This window comes from Taudactylus pleione, unplaced genomic scaffold (assembly GCF_031769625.1).
Source record: "Taudactylus pleione unplaced genomic scaffold, aTauple2 ptg000985l, whole genome shotgun sequence".
Lineage (NCBI taxonomy): Eukaryota > Metazoa > Chordata > Amphibia > Anura > Myobatrachidae > Taudactylus > Taudactylus pleione.
This window is the reverse complement of record NW_028285386.1, coordinates 966,303-991,318: the sequence shown is the minus strand read 5'-3', so window position 1 is coordinate 991,318 and position 25,016 is coordinate 966,303. Positions and strand designations below refer to the sequence as shown.

Here is a 25,016-nt window from a genome sequence, read left to right as displayed (position 1 = left end):
ACCGTCACCTTTTTAATCCTTCCGGCACAAGCTCGCAATCGACAGGTCCACGTTATCGGCCTTGTCTCCGCCTTGCATCTCCACCGGTTGGTTAACCTCCCTATAGTGAGTGGAATGGACCCACGTATCTTCCTCGGCCACCCTTTGTGGATGTAGTATCGTCAGATACGGACCTTTCCACCGATCAGTCAAACAACCTGAGCTAAAAAAATTCGGATCATAACAAATTCTCCAGATTTGACATCATGACAGTTTGCATTATATATGTTAGTTAATAACACTTTAAATTTCTGTTATTCGCATTCATCTTCGTGAGACCCTTTACAGTAACCTCATTATCATATTTTCACATGAGGCTGCCTGTTTGAACAGTATCTCCAAGGGGGGGCAAATAAAGGAAAAGACAGTCTAGGATAATCTTAGTGTTGTTACCCATCACCTTACACATGTTCTTGGAAACGTCACCTGTAAAATAAGTCCCCCCATCATTTTTTAATAATTCTAGGGATATAGTATCTGCATACAGGTTCCTGCAATTAAATCTTGTTATTAATAGCTACTGCTCTAAATAATGTCTGGGCCACTGGGTTGGATAATATTCCGAGTATTCGACCTTAGCCTGGCATGACTGCCGTTTATCCTTAGCAACCTTGTGTCCTGTGAGTGGCAGACAAAGCACAACAGTTTAATATCATTTAAACATGACCTAAAATACAACAATAAATCGTCCACATTTTAGATTAGAACAGATCCATTGATAAGTTGAAAAGATTGTAAACAGTCATATAAGGCCTGGGAGAAGATACTGAGGTTACCTATGAACCCATGGGAAACTCGTGTTCATGTGTGGTGTTCTTTACTTTGCTGTACTTACTTATGTGTCCCGCTTGGTTGCAATTAAAACATGTTTTTGAGCGGGGTGGATGAAAAGATTGTTGTGGGTTTTGAGCAAGAGGGAAAGATGGTGGGTATGGGTAAGGATGTGAAGGATAAGGGTATTGTGGGAGGTATGAAGTTTGTGGGTAGTATGAGACCTGTGGTTGTGTATGATATGTGGGGTAAGGATGTGTTTGCTGTGGTGTGGGATTGGTGAGGACGTGTAATTGTTCAGGTGTGTGTGTGGGTGCAGGTGTGTCGGTTGGCTGTGATGTTATTGTCATTCCTTCCAGAGCTTGGATACTGAAAGCCATTAGTTTTTCGCTCTGGGTCTCTCTCTTTTTTGTGATATTTTTATCATGTTCTATGGCAGACTCTATGAGGTTATCTACTGTGATTCCCCTCCAGCCAGGTTGTGAGGTCTGAACCCTAGTCTTTAAGTCGTCTTTCAGACCGTCCATGAGTACCGTGACTATCATTCCCTTGTGGTGAGTGCTATCTTTAATATCCTCTATCCCAGTGTACTGGGTGATAGCCTGCAGAGCCCGATCGCAATAATCTTCTGCAGTTTCACTCTCCTTCTGCTTAATGGTGAAAATGTTGTTCCAGTTAACTACTACTGAAAAATATATACCCAATTGTGTTACAATGCGGGAAATGTTACCTTGGTTTACTTGGTCTGTTAAGGGAACGTCACCATCCAATACACAATCCGTGATAAATTTTGTCACGTCGGTATTGCGTGGTAGACAGGCCCTTAACACCACACGCCAATCTTTATTAGTGGGTTCATGTGAACTACCCAAATTTCTCAAAAATCTTTGACATTTGGCTAATTCCTTTTTGGGATCGGGGAAATCATTTATGATGGAATTTAGTTCTGCTCTTGTCCAAGGACAATGCATTACTACTTCCCTCGTGGGCACTATACCGTTTGCGTCTGCATTTCCATTTGGAAGTTATTGTCCGAATGGGATGCAGACCGGTAGCGCTGCTACCTTTGACCTGATTACCTGGCTGGGGGTAGAGTCTGCTGCTGCTGCGTATGGTATGAACAACTTTCTCTACGGGTGCAGAGGGCATTAACACTTCCCTTGCTGTTACCGATGGAGATGGCAGCACCACTCGTGGTTGTGGTGATGCAGCATCTATCATCTGCACAGCATGGGAAATAGCAGACATTACAATAGGCTCATCATCCGCATCATGAACATTTTCTTTACAGTTGCTTAAGAGAGGGTACAAGTTGCTTGTTACATTTTTATGGGTATTTTTGGTAACTGTACTTGCACCTCCATCCACATAAGGTGGGGGAGGTGAGCGTGAACTGCTGGCAATACTCTCCACGACACTACCTTGCCGCATGGGCGCGCCATTTTGCGGCTCGCCCATATGGCAAATCATCGTCGCGGATGTATTTTCTGGCAATGTGCTAACAACGCTAGTTTGCGTCGTTTGCACATTCTTAAGCCACGCATCCCCCTCATGCTGCCACAGTTTTAAACATTCAAAATATTTAACCTTTTTCTCTCGGGAGCGCATCAGACCGATGTGATCCCGGACATTATCTAACACATTTTTATCAAAACTACCAACTGTGGGAAACGGTCTAACACTCTTCCTTGTCATATTAAACCATAAATCGCAATACCTTATTGCATAAGTACCGTACTTCGTATGCATGATACGACGGGCCGATCCGATCGGCGCCTCCATTAGCAGCACATCATTGCCTAATATCTCTACTGTTTGCGTGGCTCCCATTCTGAGACAACTCCTACGCTTTTCAATAAAGATTTAAACCGGTGAAAGACAATCAAGATACTTTCACTTACCTGTGGACGATTTAAGTCGGCGGAGCCCACACACCTGGATAAGATTTAGTAAGGCAACTTCCACACCTGGATAAGATTTGAAAAAGGCAACTTCCTCACCCGGATAAGATTTAGTTAGGCAACTTCCACATCTATGAGAGTTTATATGTCGGCTACTCTCACGCACCTCTCTACAACAAAGACAACATGTACACCTGCTACTGTGTATAGAACGGTAAAGCTGCTTACCGAGCGGCTAGACTAACCCTTGCACCTTAAGGATCATATGATACCCTTAACTTTGTTCAACAAATATTCACTGTTACACACTTTTTTCCTGCGCAGAAATATACACGTTAACCCAGATATTGGTAATAATTAAAACATGTAAACCTCAAAAGGCTTTTTTTAAACACCATGGCAGCACAACCGGAAGTACGTATACGCTATTGTGCGACCAGCCACATAAAAAAAAATAAAAAAAATAATGCGACTACCACACAACCGTATAATGACTTTTTAACTGCGTACGCAAAAGTGTGTCTTTTCTGTGCGCAAAACTGTGACTCAGCCGCATACTCAATACTGCGGCACCACTTTAAACGCTAGGTTCTATCAACAAAGGAAAACAAACTTTTTCCTTTCTTGTCCCTGGATTCTAGTCAGCTTCCTTTGCTCACACGAAAACCCTGCATGTGGCCACTCCACTCTTTGCTGAGATATCGATAGCCTTATGTGCCGTGTGAGTAGGTAAGTGACTTCACTCGATGAGCCCCCATCTGTCAATATTAAAATGAACCTCTGTATACCCCTGCCTATACCTTCTAATGTCCTGCCTATACCTTCTAATATCCTGCCTATAACTTCTAAGGATGACGCTAATTTGTGTACGCAGTCATACCGTAAATAAAGACAGACGTGGAATCTGTGGTTCCAAAGCACAAGTGTTATTCAGGTAAAAGTTCAGACAGTTACACGCAATTGATCTAGACACAATTTAGGCGCAAAAGGAAGTTATACAGACCCAAGTACAGTATACATAAGCAGCGCTTCCGGACCCGGAGATAGGCATAAGCAAGAGACTAGTCATACAGCATTCAGCACGAAGACTAAGAACCAGCGTTTGAGCACACATATTTATACCCCCCCAGAATAAACAGGACAATAGGGAAGTTTGTTGCTGATGTCATTGGTTCCCAGGGGAGAAGCATCTGTTACAGCGCATTTAACAGGCTGGTTCAAATAGACTCTGCCTCTAACAGCTGGGGATCTTTCCCTTCCCGCCACCTGCAACATACTAACAGTTGTTCATGAAATATACATTTTGTTGCTTGTAGGCTCTGCGATCCATAACTCGAGTTTGCATGATGCGACCTCCCCACCGATAACACCGGATACTGTAAAAAGAATATGCATCAGTACAAAACCAAACACGACTTGTTTAGCATGTATAATACCTTAGTTATCAAATATCTTTATTTCTCAGCATTTAAACTAACTGAACCAACTTAAATCATACACTTTAAAGCTTATTGAACCTTATGTGTGAATATGTAATGTGTGGGTATTCAGGGTTTGATATAAGGACGCTAGTTAACTTGGGGCAGATGCGTGCGCATAAAGCTAATAAAACAGCGGTTTCATACAAAGTCCTATGCATTCGCTAATATGCGACTAGTTAACAGCGCAATTGTGCGTAATGTGCGGTGTTTATGCATGAGATTCCATCTATGATGGACTTAACATATATATATATATATATATATACATACATACATACATACATACACACACATATCATTCCTCACTCACAGTTTCTGACTGCAATGCAAATGTGACTTCCAGCTGTGAGACAAAAACCTGTTTGGATTCAGACAAATCCAATTGTGTAGATCAATGCCTGGATTATATTACAATTGCCAACAGGGATTCCCAATTTGTATGTAGAACACTCACAGTTTCTGGTGCATTGTCTATTCTATTTAGATTATCAAAAAACATTGCCATCTGTTCTTAGCTAGTGAGTTGTAACTTAAAGTGACGCTGGTCGCAAAATGGCGTCTTGCAGATTCTTGTTTCTAAAATGGAGTCTAGCTGCCATTCGCAAGATGGCGTCGCGCACGCTTCAATTTTAAACTGATCTTGTCTCAGCCAATTATCCAGCTTTGACACACAGAAGAGGCCCATTGCTCCCCATGAATATCACAGTAAGTACAGCATTTGGTCTCACCCTATTGGGAGTGCTCTTTACGATACAAATGTACAATACATTCTACCTCAGCAGATGAATTTAGATTTACAGCTAAAGTAACCACTATATGAAAGAAAACTAATTTGGCAGAAAATAAGCATTCTGAATTGTACCTACGTTTTCCACTTTATCCATAGGTGTCTGCAGCTATTGTGATCTATCGAAATGGTTGTTAGTCTCACTCTAGGACGGATTATAATTCTGAAATTTTCCACCAACACACATATTAATAGAGGTCTCTATCTCCGGGCTGGATTAAGGGCCACATGGGTCTGGGGCTGAAAATTATCCTATTGTAAGAAGCAAAGGAGCTGTAACTAGTGCTGTTTGGTTGTGTCACCACTTTAAAATAGCTGCAGTATAGTTGCGTGGGGACCAATCAGAAGCTGCAGTATCCATGAATGCGTTTTCAGATTGGTCAACTTGCTCATATTGCCATTTCCTACAGCTTCACACAGAGACCATTTTCTGCCTTGGCTACTAGTTCACAACTAGGCCTCAGGGAAAAGGTCTGCACAATACATCCCTGAGAGGAGTCAATTATCTACAGGTGGTAATGGCGTTTTAACATCACACTAGAGTATAGTAGATGGCATTCTCCCAGCTATTGTTAGCTAACACAGGGCAGTAATGCCATTTGGGAAACTGTAGGCAAAGAGAAAAGTTTGTATGACCAACATACTCAACAAATCAGGAATTAATGTCCAGAGTCCTTTCTCTTCAAGACCACGTAATCTCCAGCTGGCCTCCACATGGGAATAGCAACTCTCTTCCTGGCAAAAGTCTGTCATTTCAGCTTCCACTCTCCCTACAGATGTTGTGAAGTCTACCAGGGAATGTCTAGAAACTGTGTGTTTAAGAGTGCTGAGAACTTCTAGTTTGTAAGCTGGAAAGGATGTTCCCGGGTAGCCGACCCTCCAATTGACCAGGGAATTTCCTGGGAGTTAAGTCCCGGGAAATTACCCTCCTCATATCTCAATGGTGCTACCCGGGAATTTACTCCAGGCTACACCAAGCAGCTTTTACATTGAGTGGGCAGCGCAGAGCATCCTATAGGACGCTGAGCGCTGCCGCTCACCACCCCCCACGTCAATGGCTGTGGCGCTGTCCACTGAGTCAGCGACCTTGGTTGGGTCCTCATGCAAAGAGAACCCCAGCCGGACACCGGGGACACCCGCCGGCGCTGGAGACCGCAGACTGGTCTCTGCCACAGCGGGCCGCCCGCACTCCCGCTGGATCACTAGGGCAGATAGGTAATAAAATAAATAATGTAATAATAATAATAAAATAAATAAAATGGCTGCATTGTGATTGGTTGGCTGCCTGCTGCATGGTGATGACATCATCAGCGGCAGCCGGAGAGGGGATAGGCTAGGAAGGGCAGAGGAGAGGCAGCTAATCTTAAAAACTGATAATCCTGGGTTACGTTTGAATGGTACTACCCGGGTAGAAGCTGTAGTGTGAAAGGGGGGTCTCAACCAAATACCCGGGAATTTGCACAGGAGAAATTCCCGGGTCTGAGCAGGAAATTTCCCAGGTCGTATGTCTGAAAGGTGTATCAGTCACCTGTGCTCAACCATGGATATCTCTAAAACCTGAACTGTTGGGGAGCTTTGAGGACCGTGTTTGGGAACCTCTGAGTTACAAACCAAACCAAGTATTCTCATTTAGGTTATATTTTTTAACACACTTCTTTAGCAAAGCATTTCCTACCTTTGTCACAAAGATCACGCATGGACTATTCCAGCAAACAGCTCTGGCTTAGCATGTATTGTCACCTGGCTCTCTGTCACAATGTAGCACAGACAGATATTCTACTATCTCTGTATCCTCTGAGGGTAGAACACTACATGTTTCTTCCATTTCTTCCTTATAAAATGGAATATCCTGTTTATTCTTCAGCAATACTCTCTCATTTGCAAACAGTCCAATTTCATCTTCATTTTCCAAGGACTTCATTGGCACTGAGATTTTAGGGTTTTCTGTATTCAAATATGTATGCTTAGAACTTCCTTCTGAATGTCTAGTTGTCTTTCTGTAATCTAGTCCTTTCTGGGAGGAAAAAAAGTACAGTATAATAGAGAGGATAGGAGGTTTTAAATTGTAGCGGTGTTGATTCAGAGTAAGGCAAAAGAAAGTTCCCAGCAGTACAGCTAAAAATGTATTACGTCTTCCTCAGTCTAATATGTGAGGCTACAACTAGTTTAGCCAAATCCTAACTAACCATGGTATTGGATTCATTCTATGGCTTTATCAACCTACTGTAGTTGTATCATTTACTAGTTATATCTACCATTACTTGTAAGAAACTCATCAATCCATTTTAATCCATCATGTTTTGTTATCATCACCAACTCTTTAAATAGGGGAATTGGTACAGTCTAACAAGAAACTCTATGTTAAAGGTGTTGATATGGTTTGACTCACCAGCATGAGAAAGTCCTCTGATAAAGGAAAATAATCACCTTCCACACTATTCCATCTACAAGAAAAAAATAGAAAAATATATGTAACAATGAATACAGCATACCACAGTAATACACCCCCCCTCCCCCAATGTAGCAAGCATGCAGTGTAGAACCCCCCAACGTAGCCAGCATGCAGTACATAAAGTCCCCAACATAGCCAGCATGCAATGCAAACCCACCGACTAGGACAGTATTCAGTGCAGACACCTCCAACTGTCCAACACACACCCCAATGTAGCCAGCAGTGTAGACCACTCCAATGTGGCCAACACACAACCCAACATAGCCAGCATGCAGTGCAGACCCTACCTCCTTCTCCCCAACGTGGCCAGCATGCAATTCAGACCCAACATGGCTAGCATGCACTGCAAACCCTCCCAACATGGCTAGCATGCAGTACAGACCTCCTATCATGGCCAGCATGCAGTGCAGACCCCCCAGTGTGGCCAGCATGCAATGCAGACCTAACATGGCAAGCATATAGTGTGCGCTACTCAATCTGCATACAAATGTTGAATTCGTCAATAAACCTTTTAATATATTCCTTCCTATAAACCTCTAATATTCACTTGCCTAGAACCTCTAAGACAAAACCCTGCCTAAAACCTCTAAACAGAACACTAATTGCGTACGCAGTTTAACCGCAAATAAAGACAGGAGTGGAATCTGTGTTTCCAACGCACAAGTATTATTCAAGTAAAAGTACAGTCAGTTACACGCAATCTATACATACACAAGTTAGGCGTAAAAGGAAATAATACAGACCCAAGTACGGTTATACATACGCTGCGCCTCTGGACCCAGAGATAGACTTCTGACTAGATATCCTCAGTTCACCCAAAATTCAGCATGAACTGGCAAACCAGTGTTCGGACACATGTATTTATTCCCCCCCAGACTGAAACAGGACAAAGGGGGAACTTCCTGCTGATCTCATTGGTTCCCAGAGGAGAAGCATATGTAACGACACATTTAACAGGTTGTTTCAAATAGACTTTCCCTGCCTCTAACAGCCGGAGTCTTTCTGGTAACGCCTCCTGTAACATTCCATCAACTAAACATTTTGTTGCTTGTAAGTTCTGCGATCCGTAACTTGAGTTTGCATGATGCGATCTCTCCACCGATAACACCGGGATTCTGTAAAAAGCGTACGCATCAGAACGAAACCAAACACACCTTGCTTATCATGTATAATACCTTAGATATCAAAAACCTCTATTTCTTAGCATTTAAACTAACTTAACCAACTTGAATCATACAATTTGATGCTAATGGAACCTTGTGTGCGAATATGTAGTGTGTGAGTATTCGGGGTTTGATATAAGGACGCTAGTTATTAATGGGTGTGATTTAAGTGCATAATTTCTCATACACAAAGTGAACATCCAGCAGTGTGGATGGCTGAGGGTTGTAGTTCTACATGCCCTCTGTCAGCAGGCCCCCACCTGTTGTGTGTTCAAAGGAAAACAAAACCTCTGTTGTTCTCACAGACTCTTGTGTGAAATGCAAATGTATTACCACCTCAAGCTGTGGAATTTGGGGCCATCCTGTCTAGGATTCCGACAAATCCAATTGTGTAGATATTATATTACAATTGCCACAACTATACTTTATCTGCATCCAGGGATTCCCAATTTGTATGTAAAAATACCCATTGTCTCTTCTTATTTACTTTTACTCAGAAAGCTTGTTTTTCCAGTTGCCCTTGGTAGGTTAACAAAAACATTGCCATCTGTTCTTAGCTCCTGAGTTATAACTTGAATTGACGCTGACCACAAAAATGGTGTCTTGCGATCTAATTTCCAAAATGGAGTCTTGCGGCCATTCGCAAGATGGCGTCGCCGCTATTAAATTTTAAACTGAAGTTGTCTCAGCCAATTATTCAGCTTCGACAGTCCACCCTTTGATAGCAAACAACATGCTATCACAATCTGCTATAAAAATTTATTTTTGGGCTTACATTTACATATTATTTAGTGTTATGATGGGATGGCACAAGGTGGTTCTTAATCCATCAACAATGTGTCTCTAGGCGGGGGCATAAAACTACTATTATACGCACACCGCGGATCTTGGGAGATCATGTGACAGATGTGGGGATGCACCAGTCTTATAACAGTAGTTTTGAAGGGGAATTTGAGAATTTACATTGTCTGGGTGTTCTATAAATAACATTTCAATAATATCTTCTATCCATGTCTAAATATTATACATTTAAATGATGGTACTTCCTAGCTCAGGGTTGTAGTGCAGTTCTGTATCTACCTCGGTATACATATTATCATTTCTGACCACCATCGTAGTTTCATCCCTTCGTTTCACTCTGTTTTCACATTTTCCACACTTCAACACAATAGGAACACACCGGACGCATATGCCAATTACTATGATGACAATCAGTATAAGGATCAAGAATTTGCCTACGCTGGCGACCACTTCCTGGACCCACTCTCCTAGACCCGAGAACCATTTCACTGGGTTCAGCCATGAAACCCATCCTTCTATCTTCTCCCCTACTTCAGCCACTGAAGCGTTATGGTTCTTGCGAAATTCTCACTTTAGCTGCAGAATTTCATCCATCTTCCGGTCTATCACCTCCTTAGGGTCGCTGGTATCATTGGTGACATAAGTGCAACACTTTACTCCAAATTGGGTGGCTAACGTTACGCAATACCCTCCAGTAACAGCAGTTAAATAATTCAACACTAGCCTGTGTTGCACTAGTTCTTTCTTGTACGCTTGCAATTCTCTCCCTGTGTACCTGAATGTGTCATCGTACATCTCGGTGATATTATCTATTAATTTAGCAAGTTCCTGGATATATGTAAAATTTAATGTACCCCTAGCAATTCTGGTGGGATCCAGGGCGACTAAAACTTGGAAGCCAGTAGTCTCACTGATTAACTGAGCGGCTTTATGCATATCACCAGGTATCATATTTCTCTTGCCTCTGTGTTCATATTGTGTGTGAAGATATGGTGACGGTGTGTTTTTATGTATTCCCAACATTTCAACATGTGTGAGGGTCATAACTTCTGGGACAACTCTTGCCAGATAACACAAACCTTCGGAACTCGGGGAGAGCCATTTATACGCTTTTCTTCCACATATAAAATATACATTATCAGGGAGAATATAAGGAATGGTATGCACCATTATCATTAAACACATTTCTCTTGCAAACAATCCTATCTCAGGCTCTTCCATCTGGTATATGCAAGTTTCTGGTTGTATTATTTTAGCACAATAACCATCTGGTACTTTACCAATCATTTCTTTGGTGGAACTCAATGTATACCGGTACCTAAAATATTTCCCACTTGATTTAATTGAGCGTAGCAGATCATAGTTTATGGACTCATTATCAGCTCTTTGTGAGAAGGTCATCGTCTGATTATTCCACGTCACTTCCCAACCTCCGGGTTTATTGTGGTTGGATATGTTTAAACACAAAAGTGATTTATCTACTTGAAATTGATAGAGTTTGAAATGAGGCGGTTTGGATGAGAGGAATTTTCCATCCAATGTTTTCCCCTTTTGTAATTCTAAAATTTCCGTGATATTCAGCGGATATGGCACCAACCCTACATTATGCTGTCCCTGTGGCACATGTGAACACACCCAGCAATCGGTTTGATTTAACACTTTGCCTACCATGCTGTGATAATCCTCTAAAGGATACCCTCCCCAGTACGGGTTATATTTAGGTTGGCACCGTTGAATACAGTTCTCATCAACTAGGGACCCACAAAACTCACAAATACAGGAATCTTAAGACGATAACCCTTCACACCTTCCCCGGGTATCCGGAATGACAGCTCTCTTAACAATAACAGTACTAAGATTGGTCAGACACTCCCCTGATTGGCATTGCACTCCTCCTTTCTCCACTCTATCAGCACTGCCATCAGCTCCTGTTTCCTCAATAGGTCCCCCATCACAGACACTGGGTATTCCCGAACTGACCAGGATGGTGAACACTCTAAAAGAGAATATGAAAATGAACACAGCAGGCCCGTCCATTGTCACAACAAGACCTGCAAATTTCTCTCAGTTCAGGTATCTCACTACAACCTTTTCAATCCTCCCGGAACAAGCTCGCGAGTGACAGATCCACACTATCAGCTTTGTCTCCGACCTGTTTCTCCACCGGTTGATTGACCTTTTTACAGTGAGTGGAATGGACCCAGGTATCTCTCTCGGCCACCTTCAAAGATGTAGTACTTGTCAGCAGCACCTGGTACGGACCTTCCCACTGATCAGTCGAACAACCTGAACGTAAGAAATTTCGGATCATTACATATTCTCCTGGTTCAACATCATGGCAGTTCATTTCAGGCATATCATGGGACAACAATTTCAGTTTCTGCTGCTGTTGCTTTAACTGCTTACTCATTGATATAAGATACTTCACAGTTACCTCATTGTTACCCTTTAGATCTTCCTGTGGACTTATAATCAAATGAGGTTGTCTACCAAACAATATTTCAAATGGGGACAGATTCAGAGGAAATCTAGGAGTGGTCCTTATACTATGTAGGACCAAAGGTAAAGCTTCTGGCCATCCTAGTCCAGTCTCCACCATGATTTTACTTAGCTTATTTTTAATAGTCCCGTTCATCCTCTCTACCTTGGCACTGGCTTGCGGTCGGTAGGGGGTGTGAAGTCGGCTATTAATACCCATCAGCTTACACATATTTTGGAAAACATCACCTGTGAAATGGGTACCCCTATCACTTTCGATGATTCTAGGGATACCGTACCTGCATACAAATTCCAGAACTATTTTCTTGGCAGTAAACGCAGCAGTATTAGTGGCTGCTGGGTAGGCCTCAACCCAGTTAGAGAATACGTCTGTGCACACTAATACATACTTAAGGTTCCTGCAGGGTGGTAATTGGATGAAATCAATTTGTATCACCTGGAAAGGTCCATCAGTCGGTGGAATGTGGGACGGTTCGGTAGGGATCGCTTTCCCTATGTTCTTTCTCAAGCAGGTCAGACAGGACATTGCTATCTTCTCTGCTTGTGAAGAAAACCCTGGTGCGCACCAGTATGCCCTCACCAACTTGCACATGCCCTGTTTACCCAGATGAGTCAGACCGTGTGCTGCTTCAGCCAGGCTGGGGTAATATGCCTTGGGGGCTACTGGCTTACCATGTCCGTCCCTCCAGAGCCCGGAGGACTCTTGCCCACACCCCTTGGACTTCCATATGGATTTTTCCTGAATTGAACACAAATTTTGCATCTCAATTAATTTCGGCATATCAATGGTTTGGAATGACATAATTGTTTCAATTGGAGAAGGCATTTTTAACCCCGCTGCCCATTTTGCAGCTTCGTCAGCTCTGTTGTTGCCCAGTGACACTGGGTCATCCTCACATGTGTGGGCTTTGCATTTAATTACTGCGACTAATTTGGGCAGTTGGATTGCTTCTAAGAGATGTTTTATGTGTCGGGAGTGTGCAACTGGTGTGCCTGCTGCTGTCATAAAATTTCTCAGACGCCATAGAGCCCCAAAATCGTGCACCACCCCGAACGCATACCTCGAGTCAGTGTAAATGTTAGCAGATTTGCCTGCTGCCAGTTCACATGCTCTAGTCAGTGCTACTAACTCTGCCACCTGGGCTGAGTGAGGAGGACCGAGAGGTTTAGCTTCCATGATGTCTGTGTCATTTACAACAGCATAACCTGTACATAATTCACCTGTGTCTGTTTGTCTATGACAACTCCCATCCGTATAGAAAGTCACATCCACATTCTCTAAAGGTGTGTCATGTATGTCAGGTCTAGCAGTAAAGGTCTGATTCAGATATGTCATACAATCGTGGGTGTCATCATGTCTGCTGAAATCACCTCCCGCCAGCAACTCCTCTCCTTCCACCCATTGTACATCATGTTGTACATATGGCAGGTATGTTGCTGGATTCAGCGTACTGCAACGTTTAACTGTAATATTTGCAGGAGCGATTAGGGCTAGTTCCCATTTGGTGAACCTAGCCGAGGAGACGTGTCTGGTTTCAGCTGAGTTCAACAGAGCAGATACAGCATGGGGAGTGTAGACAATCATATCATGGCCCACTACTACGTCCTCACTTTTACTCACCAATAAAGCGGTAACTGCTACACTTCTCAAACAGGTGGGGAGTGATCTTGCTACCGTGTCCAATTGGGCACTGTAGTATGCTACGGGCCTACTGGCATCACCATGTTTTTGTGTAAGGACACCTGCAGCACAACCATCGGCTTCCGTACAATATAAATCAAAAGGTTTTTCATAATCGGGTATTCCCAATGCAGGAGCTTTTGTCAGGCTATCCTTAAGATTAAGAAAAGCCTGTTCTGATTCCTCAGTGTGTGTGACGCGATCGGGCTTTGAGGAAGAGACTAGTTCCTGTAAAGGCAAGGCCAAAATAGAAAAACCTGGGATCCACATTCGGCAATATCCACACATTCCCAAGAAGGTACGAATTTGCTGTTGATTCTGCGGCAGTGTCATGTTTTGTATGGCCTGGATTCTATCATTTGTGAGATGTCGTAACCCCTGGGTTAGGCAATGTCCCAAATATTTTACTCTGGGCTGGCACGGCTGTAACTTGTCCTTAGCCACTTTGTGTCCTGTTTGCGAGAGATGAAGTAACAAAAGTTTAGTATCATTCACACATGACATAAATGAGTCAGAACATAGCAATAAATCGTCCACATATTGAATTAGAACTGATCCATTGGCAGGTTGAAAAGCTTGTAAACAGTCATACAATGCCTGGGAGAAAATACTGGGGCTGTCTATGAAACCTTGGGGCAATCGTGTCCATGTATATTGCACACCTCTGTATGTAAATGCGAATAGGTACTGACAGTCAGGGTGGAGAGGCACAGAGAAGAAAGCAGAACAGAGGTCAATGACAGTGAAATGGGTTGCATTTGGTGGGATCTGCATCAGGATGACAGCTGGATTCGGCACTACAGGGAATTGGCTCTCTACTACCTTATTAACACCTCTAAGGTCTTGCACCAGCCTATAACCCCTCCCACCACTCTTCTTTACTGGAAAGATGGGACTGTTGGCTACACTAGCTGTACGAACTAAAATTCCCTGTTGCAATAATCGCTCGATTATTGGAAACACCCCTAGTTTTACTTCCTGTTTTAGTGGGTACTGGGGAATTTTTGGAGTTTGCCTACCGCTTTTTAAGTGTATCATTACCGGGCTTACGTCTGCCATTAATCCAGTGTCCTGTCCATCTTTTGTCCAAAGGGATCTGGAATTTGGGACAACATTTCATCTACTTGTGATGGATTTTCTTTTAAAACTGTAGAGTGGTACATTATCCTTTGTGGGGTGTCTAACATATCCCGCACCTCGTATACCATTCTCTCTGGGATATCTAAATATACACCATCAGGGGTGCAATATATGACACATCCCATTTTACATAACAAGTCTCTGCCCAGCAGGTTAGTAGGAGCCGCGGCAGCCAGAAGAAAAGAATGTCTGGTATGCAACGGCCCAATACTAACTTCTGCGGGTCTGGTTAAAGGATAACGTTCCACTTTACCTGTCACACCCATTGCTGGTATTGTCTCGTTGGTCACCTGTAAATTAACGGGAGATTTCATCACTGACTTGGTCGCCCCTGTGTCTACAAGAAAAGGATATTCAGTACCAGCTATATCAACCATCAAGACCGGTTCTTCCCAAGTACTTCCCGTTAACCTGACTATCTGTAGACTACAGGTATGACCTGACCCCTAGCGTTGGCTACCATTCTCCAATAAAGCATTTACGGCTACAATTGGAGCTGGTGCTTGCTGAATATTTGCTGATCTCTGTGCATATCCCTTATGGGGATATCCAGGTTTCCCTTGGTGTGGGGTCCATACTCATTTTACTGTGCAGTTTCTACTTAAGTGTCCTGTTTGTTTGCAATTAAAACATGTCCGTGATTCAGGTGAAAGCATGTGTTGTTGTGAAGTTTGAGCAGAGGGCAAAGGTGGTGGATATGGGTAAGGATAGGGAGGGTAAGGGTATTGTGGGGGAAAAGAAGTGGGTGGATATCCTGGGACCTGTGGTTGCATTGGGTTAGTGGGATAGAGTTGTGTTTGTTGTTGAGTGGGGTTAGTGAGAGCAACTTGTTCTGGCATGAGTGTGTGTGCAAGTGCAAGCGTGTCTGTTGGCTGTGATGTTAACGTCATTCTCTCCAGAGCTTGTATACTGACAGCCATTAATTTTTCGCTCTGGGTCTCCCTCTTTTTTGAGATGTTTTTGTCATGTTCTATGGCAGACTCTATGAGGTTATCTATTGTAAGTCCCCGCCAGCCAGGCTGTGAGGTCTGAACCCGAGTATTTAAATTCTCTTTTAACCCATCCATTAATATCGTGACTATCATTCCCCTGTGGTGAATGCTATCTTTAATCTCTTCTATCCCAGTGTACTGGGTGATAGCCTGCAGAGCCCGGTCGCAATATTCTTCTGCAGTTTCACTCTCTTTTTGTTTGATTGTGAAGATTTTGTTCCAGTTAACTACTACTGGAAAATATACACCCAATTGAGTCACAATGCGGGAAATGTTACCTTGGTTTACTTGGTCTGTTAAGGGAACGTCGCCATCCAATACACAGTCCGTGATAAATTTTGTCACGTCGGTATTGCGTGGCAGGCAGGCCCTTAACACCACACGCCAATCTTTATTAGTGGGCTCATGAGAACTACCCAAATTTCTCAAAAATCTTTGACATTTGGCTAGTTCCTTTTTGGGATTGGGGAAATCATTTATGATGGAATTCAGTTCTGCTCTTGTCCATGGACAATGCATTACTACTTCCCTCGTGGGCACTACACCGTTTGCATCTGCATTTCCATTTGGAACAGTTATTGTCCGAATGGGATGCAGACCGGCAGCGTTGCTACCTCTGACCTGGTTACCTGGCTGGGGGTTTAATCTGCTGCTACGTATGGTATTAACAACTTCCTCAATGGGTGCCGAGTGTATTAACACTTCCCTTGCTGTTACCGATGGAGATGGCGGCACCACCCGTGATTGTGGTGATGCAGCATCTATCATTTGTACAGCATGGGAAATAGCAGACATTACAATAGGCTCATCTTCTACATCATAAACATTTTCTTCATGGTTACTTAAGAGGGGGTACAAATTAGTTGTTACATTTTTATTGGTATTTTTGGTAACTGTACTTGCACCTCTATCCACATAAAGTGGGGGAGGTGAGCGTGAACTGCTGGCAATACTCTCCACGACGCTACTTTGCCGCCCGCGCGCGCCAATTTGCGGCTCGCCCGTATTGCAACTCAGCGTCGTGGATGTATTTTCTGGCAATGCGTTCGCAACGCTAGTTTGCGTCGTTTGCCATATTTTTAAACTTTCAAAATACTTAATCTTTTTCTCTCGGGATCGCACCATACTGATGTGATCCTGGACATTATCTAACACATTTTTGTCAAAACTACCAATTCTGGGAAACGGTCTAACACTCTTTCTCGTCATATTAAACCATATATCACAATACCTTATTGCATAAGTACCGTACTTAGTATGCATAATACGACGGGCTGATCCAATAGGAGCCTCCATTAGCAGCACATCATTGCTTAACATTTCTACCGTTTGCGTGGCTCCCATTTTGAGACAACTCCTACGCTTTTCAATAAAAATTTAAACTGGTGAAAGACAATCAAGATACTTTCACTTACCTGTGAACGATTTAAGTCGGCGGCGCCCACACACCTGGATAAGATTTCGTAAGGCCACTTCCACACCTAGATAAGTTTTGAAACAGGCAACTTCCAGACCCGAATAAGCTTTAGTAAGGTAACTTCCAAACCTATGAGAGTTTGTATGTCGGCCACTTTCGCGCACCTCTATACAACAAAGACAACATGTACACCTGCTACTGTGTTTAGAACGGTAAAGCTGCTTACCGAGCGACTAGGCTAACCCTTGCACCTAGCCCTTAAGGATCATACGGTACCCTTAACTTTAGGGAATAAATTACCCCTACCAACAATACACACACTGTTACACACTTTTTCACTGCGCAGAAAATAAACGTTTAACCCAGATATTGGTAGATAGAAAAAAATGTAAACCTCAATGACTTTGTTCAAACACGTGGCAGCAGAACCGGAAGTGCGTATACGCTATTGTGCGATCGTCCGCATACACAATTATGCGACTACCACACAAGCGTATAATTACTTTTTTTTTTTACTGCGTACGCAAAAATGCGTTTTAGCTGCGTACGCAAATACTGCAGCACCCCTCTAAACACAAGGTTCTATCAACAGAGGAAAAACAAACTTTTTTTCCTCTGTTGTCCCTGGATTCTAATCAGCGCTTCCTCTACACAATAACCGGCAATACGCTCTCAGCAACACTGTGGTAATGAAAGACTAATGCGTCTCCCAAAAGGCGCCTCCACCTTTTTGCTGAGAGAGGACTGACCGAGTGTTATCGTGTATCAGATAGTGTGATAAACCGATGAGCCCCCACTGTTGAATTCGTCAATAAACCTTTTAATATATTCCTTCCTATAAACCTCTAAGATTCACCTGCCTAGAACCTCTAAGACAAAACCTTGCCTAAAACCTCTAAACAGAACGCTAATTGCGTACGCAGTTTAACCGCAAATAAAGACAGGAGTGGAATCTGTGTTTCCAACGCACAAGTATTATTCAGGTAAAAGTACAGTCAGTTACACGCAATCTATACATACACAAGTTAGGCGTAAAAGGAAATAATACAGACCCAAGTACGGTTATACATACGCTGCGCCTCTGGACCCAGAGATAGACTTCTGACTAGATATCCTCAGTTCACCCAAAATTCAGCATGAACTGGCAAACCAGTGTTCGGACACATGTATTTATTCCCCCCCAGACTGAAACAGGACAAAGGGGGAACTTCCTGCTGATCTCACTGGTTCTCAGAGGAGAAGCATATGTAACGACACATTTAACAGGTTGTTTCAAATAGACTTTCCCTGCCTCTAACAGCCGAAGTCTTTCTGGTAACGCCTCCTGTAACATTCCATCAACTAAACATTTTGTTGCTTGTAAGTTCTGCGATCCATAACTTGAGTTTGCATGATGCGATCTCTCCACCGATAACACCGGGATTCTGTAAAACGCGTACGCATCAGAACGAAACCAAACACACCTTGCTTATCATGTATAATACCTTAGATATCAAAAACCTCTATTTCTTAGCATTTAAACTAACTTAACCAACTTGAATCATACAATTTGATGCTAATGGAACCTTGTGTGCGAATATGTAGTGTGTGAGTATTCGGGGTTTGATATAAGGACGCTAGTTATTAATGGGTGTGATTTAAGTGCATAATTTCTCATACACGAAGTGAACATCCAGCAGTGTGGATGGCTGAGGGTTGTAGTTCTACATGCCCTCTGTCAGCAGGCCCCCACCTGTTGTGTGTTCAAAGGAAAACAAAACCTCTGTTGTTCTCACAGACTCTTGTGTGAAATGCAAATGTATTACCACCTCAAGCTGTGGAATTTGGGACCATCCTGTCTAGGATTCAGACAAATCCAATTGTGTAGATATTATATTACAATTGCCACAACTATACTTTATCTGCATCCAGGGATTCCCAATTTGTATGTAAAAATACCCATTGTCTCTTCTTATTTACTTTTACTCAGAAAGCTTGTTTTTCCAGTTGCCCTTGGTAGGTTAACAAAAACATTGCCCTCTGTTCTTAGCTCCTGAGTTATAACTTGAATTGACGCTGACCACAAAAATGGTGTCTTGCGATCTAATTTCCAAAATGGAGTCTTGCGGCCATTCGCAAGATGGCGTCGCCGCGATTAAATTTTAAACTGAACTTGTCTCAGCCAATTATTCAGCTTCGACACAAAGCACAACGGAACTTGGAGTGTAAAAAGAGCAGCGGCCGCTGCATCGTTGCACTTTGTATACAGATTCAGACTGTGCAGTCTTGTGAAGTGGTTGGTCACATCAGTTTGTGCATTGATGCATTTTCATATGAAAAAGACGCTCGGTACAAGCTGAGTCACACGTGACCTGGCATGCCGAGAGTGGCTGTTTGGCGCAACTGCAGCAATGGTGTATGAGGACACATCTATATACACACGTTTTATATTATTACCCTTTAATATATCAAGTTTATAATGAACTGTTATAGCTTTGTCTTTTTTATGACAATACTTATTGAGATAATGAAATATGTGATCATAATTATTTCAGATGCCGATAAACAGGACTCCAAGCTGTGAATGTTATCTCCAGCCCAACCATTTGCTTTATATTTGATTGTAGAATAGTAATATATTGTATTTGAAGACCACAGATATTAGACATTTATAGGTGAACAGGCGCATGTACATCAAATGTAGTTTCCAAGTAAGAGCAAAAAAGTTTTGTAATGTTTAGTTAGTTGTATATACAATATTTTACATCAGAGTGAAAACTGAATGGTGTAAAAGACAGAAAGACTTGGGAGAGTTTTTGTTCTCAACTGAAAGATATTTATGAAACTCTTAGGGCCGGATTCAATCAGCGGCGGTGCTTACTGCAAGCTTGTAGCTCCAGGCGCTATTCAATAACAAGCCCATTTGCTCATGTGGTAAGCCGGTGACTAATGCGTGTTAGCCCAGAGCTTTCAGGTTAAGTGCTCAGAGCTGTGGGTTTACTCAGTCGCTGTGGTCACGAAAAGGGCAGAAAGCCCTACTTACCGCAGACTTCTGCTCGCACCTCAGGAGGATGAGAACAGAAATCTGCAGGAAAAGAGTAGCAAGCGGGTTTACCGCATTTTGCAACTAAATAGCTCCGGGCACTTAACTCTGGATCTACAAGCTCTTAATTGAATCTTGCCCTCAGGGGTAGATTTACCAAACTTCTAAAGGAAAAAGTGGAAGTATTGTCCATAGCGCCTAATCACATTCTAGTTATTTTCTAAAATGTGCGAGATAAATGATACTGTAGATACTGATTGGTTGCAGCACCTACATTCTCCTTCTTCAAAGTTTTAGTAAAGCTACCCCTAAGGACTCATTCACACCTATTTGCTGTTTATATACTTTTCCTTTTCCAATGCATGAAAATAAATAGGATGAATTTTTTCTTACAAGGCCACCATAGCAGTTTAAAATTACATTTATAGCCTATTTTTCATGCACTACTTAATATACCAGTAAAATTATGTGCCCGTAAAAATCCAACACATGAAAAGGCATAGAAAAAAAAAATCATGCAAACATGCAACTTCCACATGTTTCAACCCATTTTCCTATAGACTAGCTTGTTAGGCTAAAACAAGTATATATATAATATAAATTTACAGCATTGGATGCCCTGCCAGCAGAACGCAGGAGTTTGTGCACTACGTTCTGGCAAATAAAATATTTCAACTTTAGACAAATTTAGCATTTAAAAATTGTTCATTGTACCAAATCTAGGAAAAAGCTAATTGTTTGTTATGTTGAATGCATTTGTACCCTAAGGAATTCACAAAAGTCCCACAGAGACTGAAAGGTATTCTATTGATAGCTTGTCAGCTCTGTGTGCAGTATGAAACATATTGCTAATTATCTGTGAAGTGAAAACAACATCTTGCTACTGCATTCTCAACATGTAATTTAATTTTACTGTGCTAAATTGAAATCTATTTTCCTAATTGCAAATAGAAGACATGCTTATTAAATCAAGTGATAAAGGACATGCAGCATTGTTTATGAAATGTAACTGTAAGGCAAAGTTCTAGGCCAGCGTTTCCCAACTCTAGTTACTCAGGGACCCCTAACAGTGCATGTTTTACATATCTCCTTTTTGGTGTACAGGTGTTTCCATCTCTGGCTGACACATTTTAAAAGACCCACAGGTGGTGATAATTATTTCAGTTGTGATCCTGAGGAGGGGATGCAGTCAGGATGTCGACACCAATGAAATGTTGACAGCCTCAAAACGTTAGCGCTCGGGTTAGAGACATTAAAGACAGTGTCGACATTATACACTTCGAATGTACATTAGTGTCGAAATTGCATCTTGTTGACATGATGAATGGCGATATAATAACGAATCCTTGAGGATATCTGTAACACATGCACTGTCCGAGGTCCTTTAGGACTGGAGTTTGGAAAACACTGTTCTAGGGCTGTGGTTCTCAACTGCAGTCGTGTACCCCCAAGCAGGTCATGTTTTCAGGATTCCATTAATCATACACAGGTTAGTTCATCTAATTTCAGTAATTATCTCACCAGTTAGCACACTAGAGGCGGAACTCCTGGAGGCAGTGCAGTCACTGGCCTCTGGATACCTGCCTTCAGGGGGCACACAGATAAATCCATCTATAACCACTGCCAGCGGCTGTTATAGATGGATCTATTTGCGGGGTCCGAGGAGCTGCTGTTTCAGCTTCAGGCATGACAGGCGCTGTAAAGTTTTTGTTGTTTACTGTGAGTAACAATGAAAAAAAAAAAAACCTTTATTGCACCAGTCAGAGGACTGCAGCATGTAGAGGAGCAAGAAGGCGCAACCAGAAAATCCAGGAGAAGGTAACTGGAGCTGGTGCGACACTGCAAGGCTGGCTGGAGAGGCAGTGGGGGGATGGCTGGAGAGGCAGTGGGGGGCTGGAGCAAGCAGAGGGGGTGCACTATCATCTATTTTGCCTCCGGGTGCCTGGCATGAACTTACGGCCCTGTACCACACACGTCAATCCTGAAAGCACAACTGCATAAACCCCTCTATAAAACAAAACAAAGCATACTCCAAATATATATAAACCAATTTGCTGAACTTTTGTAATTGTTATTACTTATTTATTATTGTGGATTTTTCTATTTGTATATGAGCAGAGAAAAAATAAAAGTGAAGTTCTAGGTATTGAAAATTATTTTACCTTTGGGCTCTGCCTGTGAGACGATCCTTTCCCCTTGCTCTGCTGCTCATGGTCTGCATCGCTTTCTGTGTATTGTAATTGGAGATCTGTTTTCCAGAACCTAGGAACATTTCTAAATAATTATTCCTTGCACTACAAATGCAAGAGTTTTTTTTTAAACAAATTCCAGGTTTTTACGTAATTCTACGTTGGGAAGTCTACGTTGGGAAGTTGACAACTTAATGCTTAAAAACACCATGATTTACTTATAAAATATTTTGTACACTGGTTGACAAGTAATATATGATGACATTTTGTTGGAAAAGTTATCCGGAACCTTTCCAACAAAAGGGCCTGATTCAGAGTTAGGAGAAAATAAAAAAACAAGGAGCTATGTGCTCCTGGAATAAACCATGGGTGGGGTGGGAATGCATTTACTTTTTACATGCATGGATGGATTGCTTTTGCATGTAGCGCACAAATACATGCCCTTCCCAACTACAAATCTCTCTACACATTTTAAATCTTCCCCATCTGAAATGCAGGATGGTTTTACCAAGGTGTAAACTGCTCCGATTTGCTCCTAACTCTGAATCAGGCCCACAGTGTGAACTGCTATTATGATCTGCAGGTGGCTCACCTTTATGGCTGGGGACATTTTCGAGAGTTTCCATCTTTCTTCCACCGTCTCCTGAAAGGCAGAAAGAATGCAAAATTTGCTGTGATTGGAAAAAAGGACTAATCTAAAGGGCCTTATACTGAGTTGCACACAGCTCCGTATGAAGCTGCAGCTAGCAAATTTTAGCAAACTGCGATGTAGCAAACATATGCATCCTTATGTCTGATGCATCTTTGCAGCTTCACTCCATGAAAAGATGTATCAAACCAAGTACAGTGATAAAGTGGAGAGATAAAGTACCAACCAATCAGCTCCTATCTGTAAAATGACAGACACACGGAGGAGAACTGCCTCATGGGAGTCGTGCATATGGACAGAAAAATGTTCCCCCAGGACACTGCAAAGGACCAGCAATGAGACTTTAATACTACACGATAGCAGAAATACTTATATCTCAGTTTGCATATATATGTGTAAGCCACCAGGGCGCGTCATGGCTTCTCTGTTCTGGTGGCCCCTAACGCTACGTGATTATAGCGCCCACTTTGGGTCATAAAATTGCATACTGTTAGCCACATCTCAACTGGAGGAACCCCAAAATCCTCCAAATGGTACTTTATCTCTCCACTTTATCACAGGAACCAGCACACCCTCCAAATGGTGGTCCCATCCATGCCTCTCAGACCAGTAATTTAAAATAGTGCCTGTTCAAATCAACCTAATAGCCCTTCACAGGTTCATAAAAAGGGATGTTCCCCCAGCACTCTGCAATGAAAATTGAATACTACATGCTACATGATAATAGGAATAGAGATCTGTTTGCATATATTTGCAAAGATATATTTAAGCCACCATGCTGCGTCAAGGCTTTTCTGTTCTGGTGGCCCCTAATGCTATGTGATAACAGCACTCACTTTTTAGGCCTAACAAAATGCAATTATATGACCCAAAGTGAGTGCTATTATTACTATGTAGCGTTAGGGACCACCAGAACAGAGAAGCCTTGACGCGGCCTAGTGCCTTAAACATATCTTTGCAAATATGTGCAGCATAACATCTCTGTATTTCTGAGCGAGACTAGGAATCTGGCCTAAAATGTGAAAATTACTTTGGCTCAAACATTCCTTTATAGAAGTTACAGAAAATTTCAAAAAAGGTAAATACTACTTACAGATCAAGCTTACCTGGAGTTCGGGGTTTATCCTGTAACATGCGTGTGTTCCTTCACTGTACATTCAAATCCAAAATATTCTTTAATCTGACTACTGGGAGCTGCCATACCTGATCCTGCTCAAAATTAGTTGTCCCAGGTCTTTGATTCTATGCTGCAGTAACTATATGAGCATGTCAGTGATAGCTAGAGGAAGATTGTTTAACTTCACAACAAAGAAAATACTGACCTAGAAGTGAAAACTATTTTGATCAAACAAATAAACTCCCCAACAAAATAAGTAAAATGCTATTTATTAATTTGTTGGGTTTTTTGCATTGATTGTTCTGCTCACATCTGTATGTGTACTTTAAACAGATTGTTTTGTGTTTCTATTTTACAGGCCACCATACTATAAACTTACTATGGCATCTTTTGTTATGTGCCAGAGAGATGTAGTCAGGATCCCAGCGGTTACCAGCCAGACGGTCACAATACCGACTCCGCAATCCCTACGGTCATCACAATACTAGCTCAAGAATCCTGATGGTGAGGATTAGGGTTAGGCACTAGAGGGAGGGTTAGGCTGTGGTAGGTGAGGGTTAGGCTGCAGGAGGGATGGGATATGGTCAGAATACTTACCAACATGCGTAGGGATTTTGAGCGTCTGGATTGCGTTGCAGGTATTGTGTCCGTCTGGTTTGTCACCGCTAAGATACCGTACCCAACCCATGTCATGGGCTGTTTCTACTATACATTGTTTTATGTAATTGATCGGTACAGACTACGATCATTCTCTGGGTTTTGTGTTTGCTGCGTCTTACGCATATATTTTGCCAGACACCCAAATGAATGTATTGTAACAGGAAACAGCACAGACATGGGCAGCAGAGATCTAGGGGGAGATAAATTAATTAAGGAGAAAGGAAGGCAAAGTGACAACTCTTCTGAATCGTACAG

At 42.3% G+C, this 25,016-nt stretch overlaps 1 protein-coding gene across 1 annotated transcript; it reads right to left on the bottom strand.

The window, feature by feature from the left end:
• Positions 1-6,702: 6,702 nt before the first annotated feature.
• LOC148454543 (uncharacterized) lies at positions 6,703-24,794 on the bottom strand. The gene is made up of 5 exons (XM_088460801.1): positions 24,699-24,794; positions 22,928-23,006; positions 22,309-22,408; positions 7,369-7,423; positions 6,703-6,993 (listed from the first exon to the last, which is right to left on the bottom strand). Exons 1-5 carry the CDS (start codon positions 24,792-24,794, stop codon positions 6,703-6,705), a joined length of 621 nt encoding a protein of 206 aa, XP_088316927.1.
• Positions 24,795-25,016: the final 222 nt, after the last annotated feature.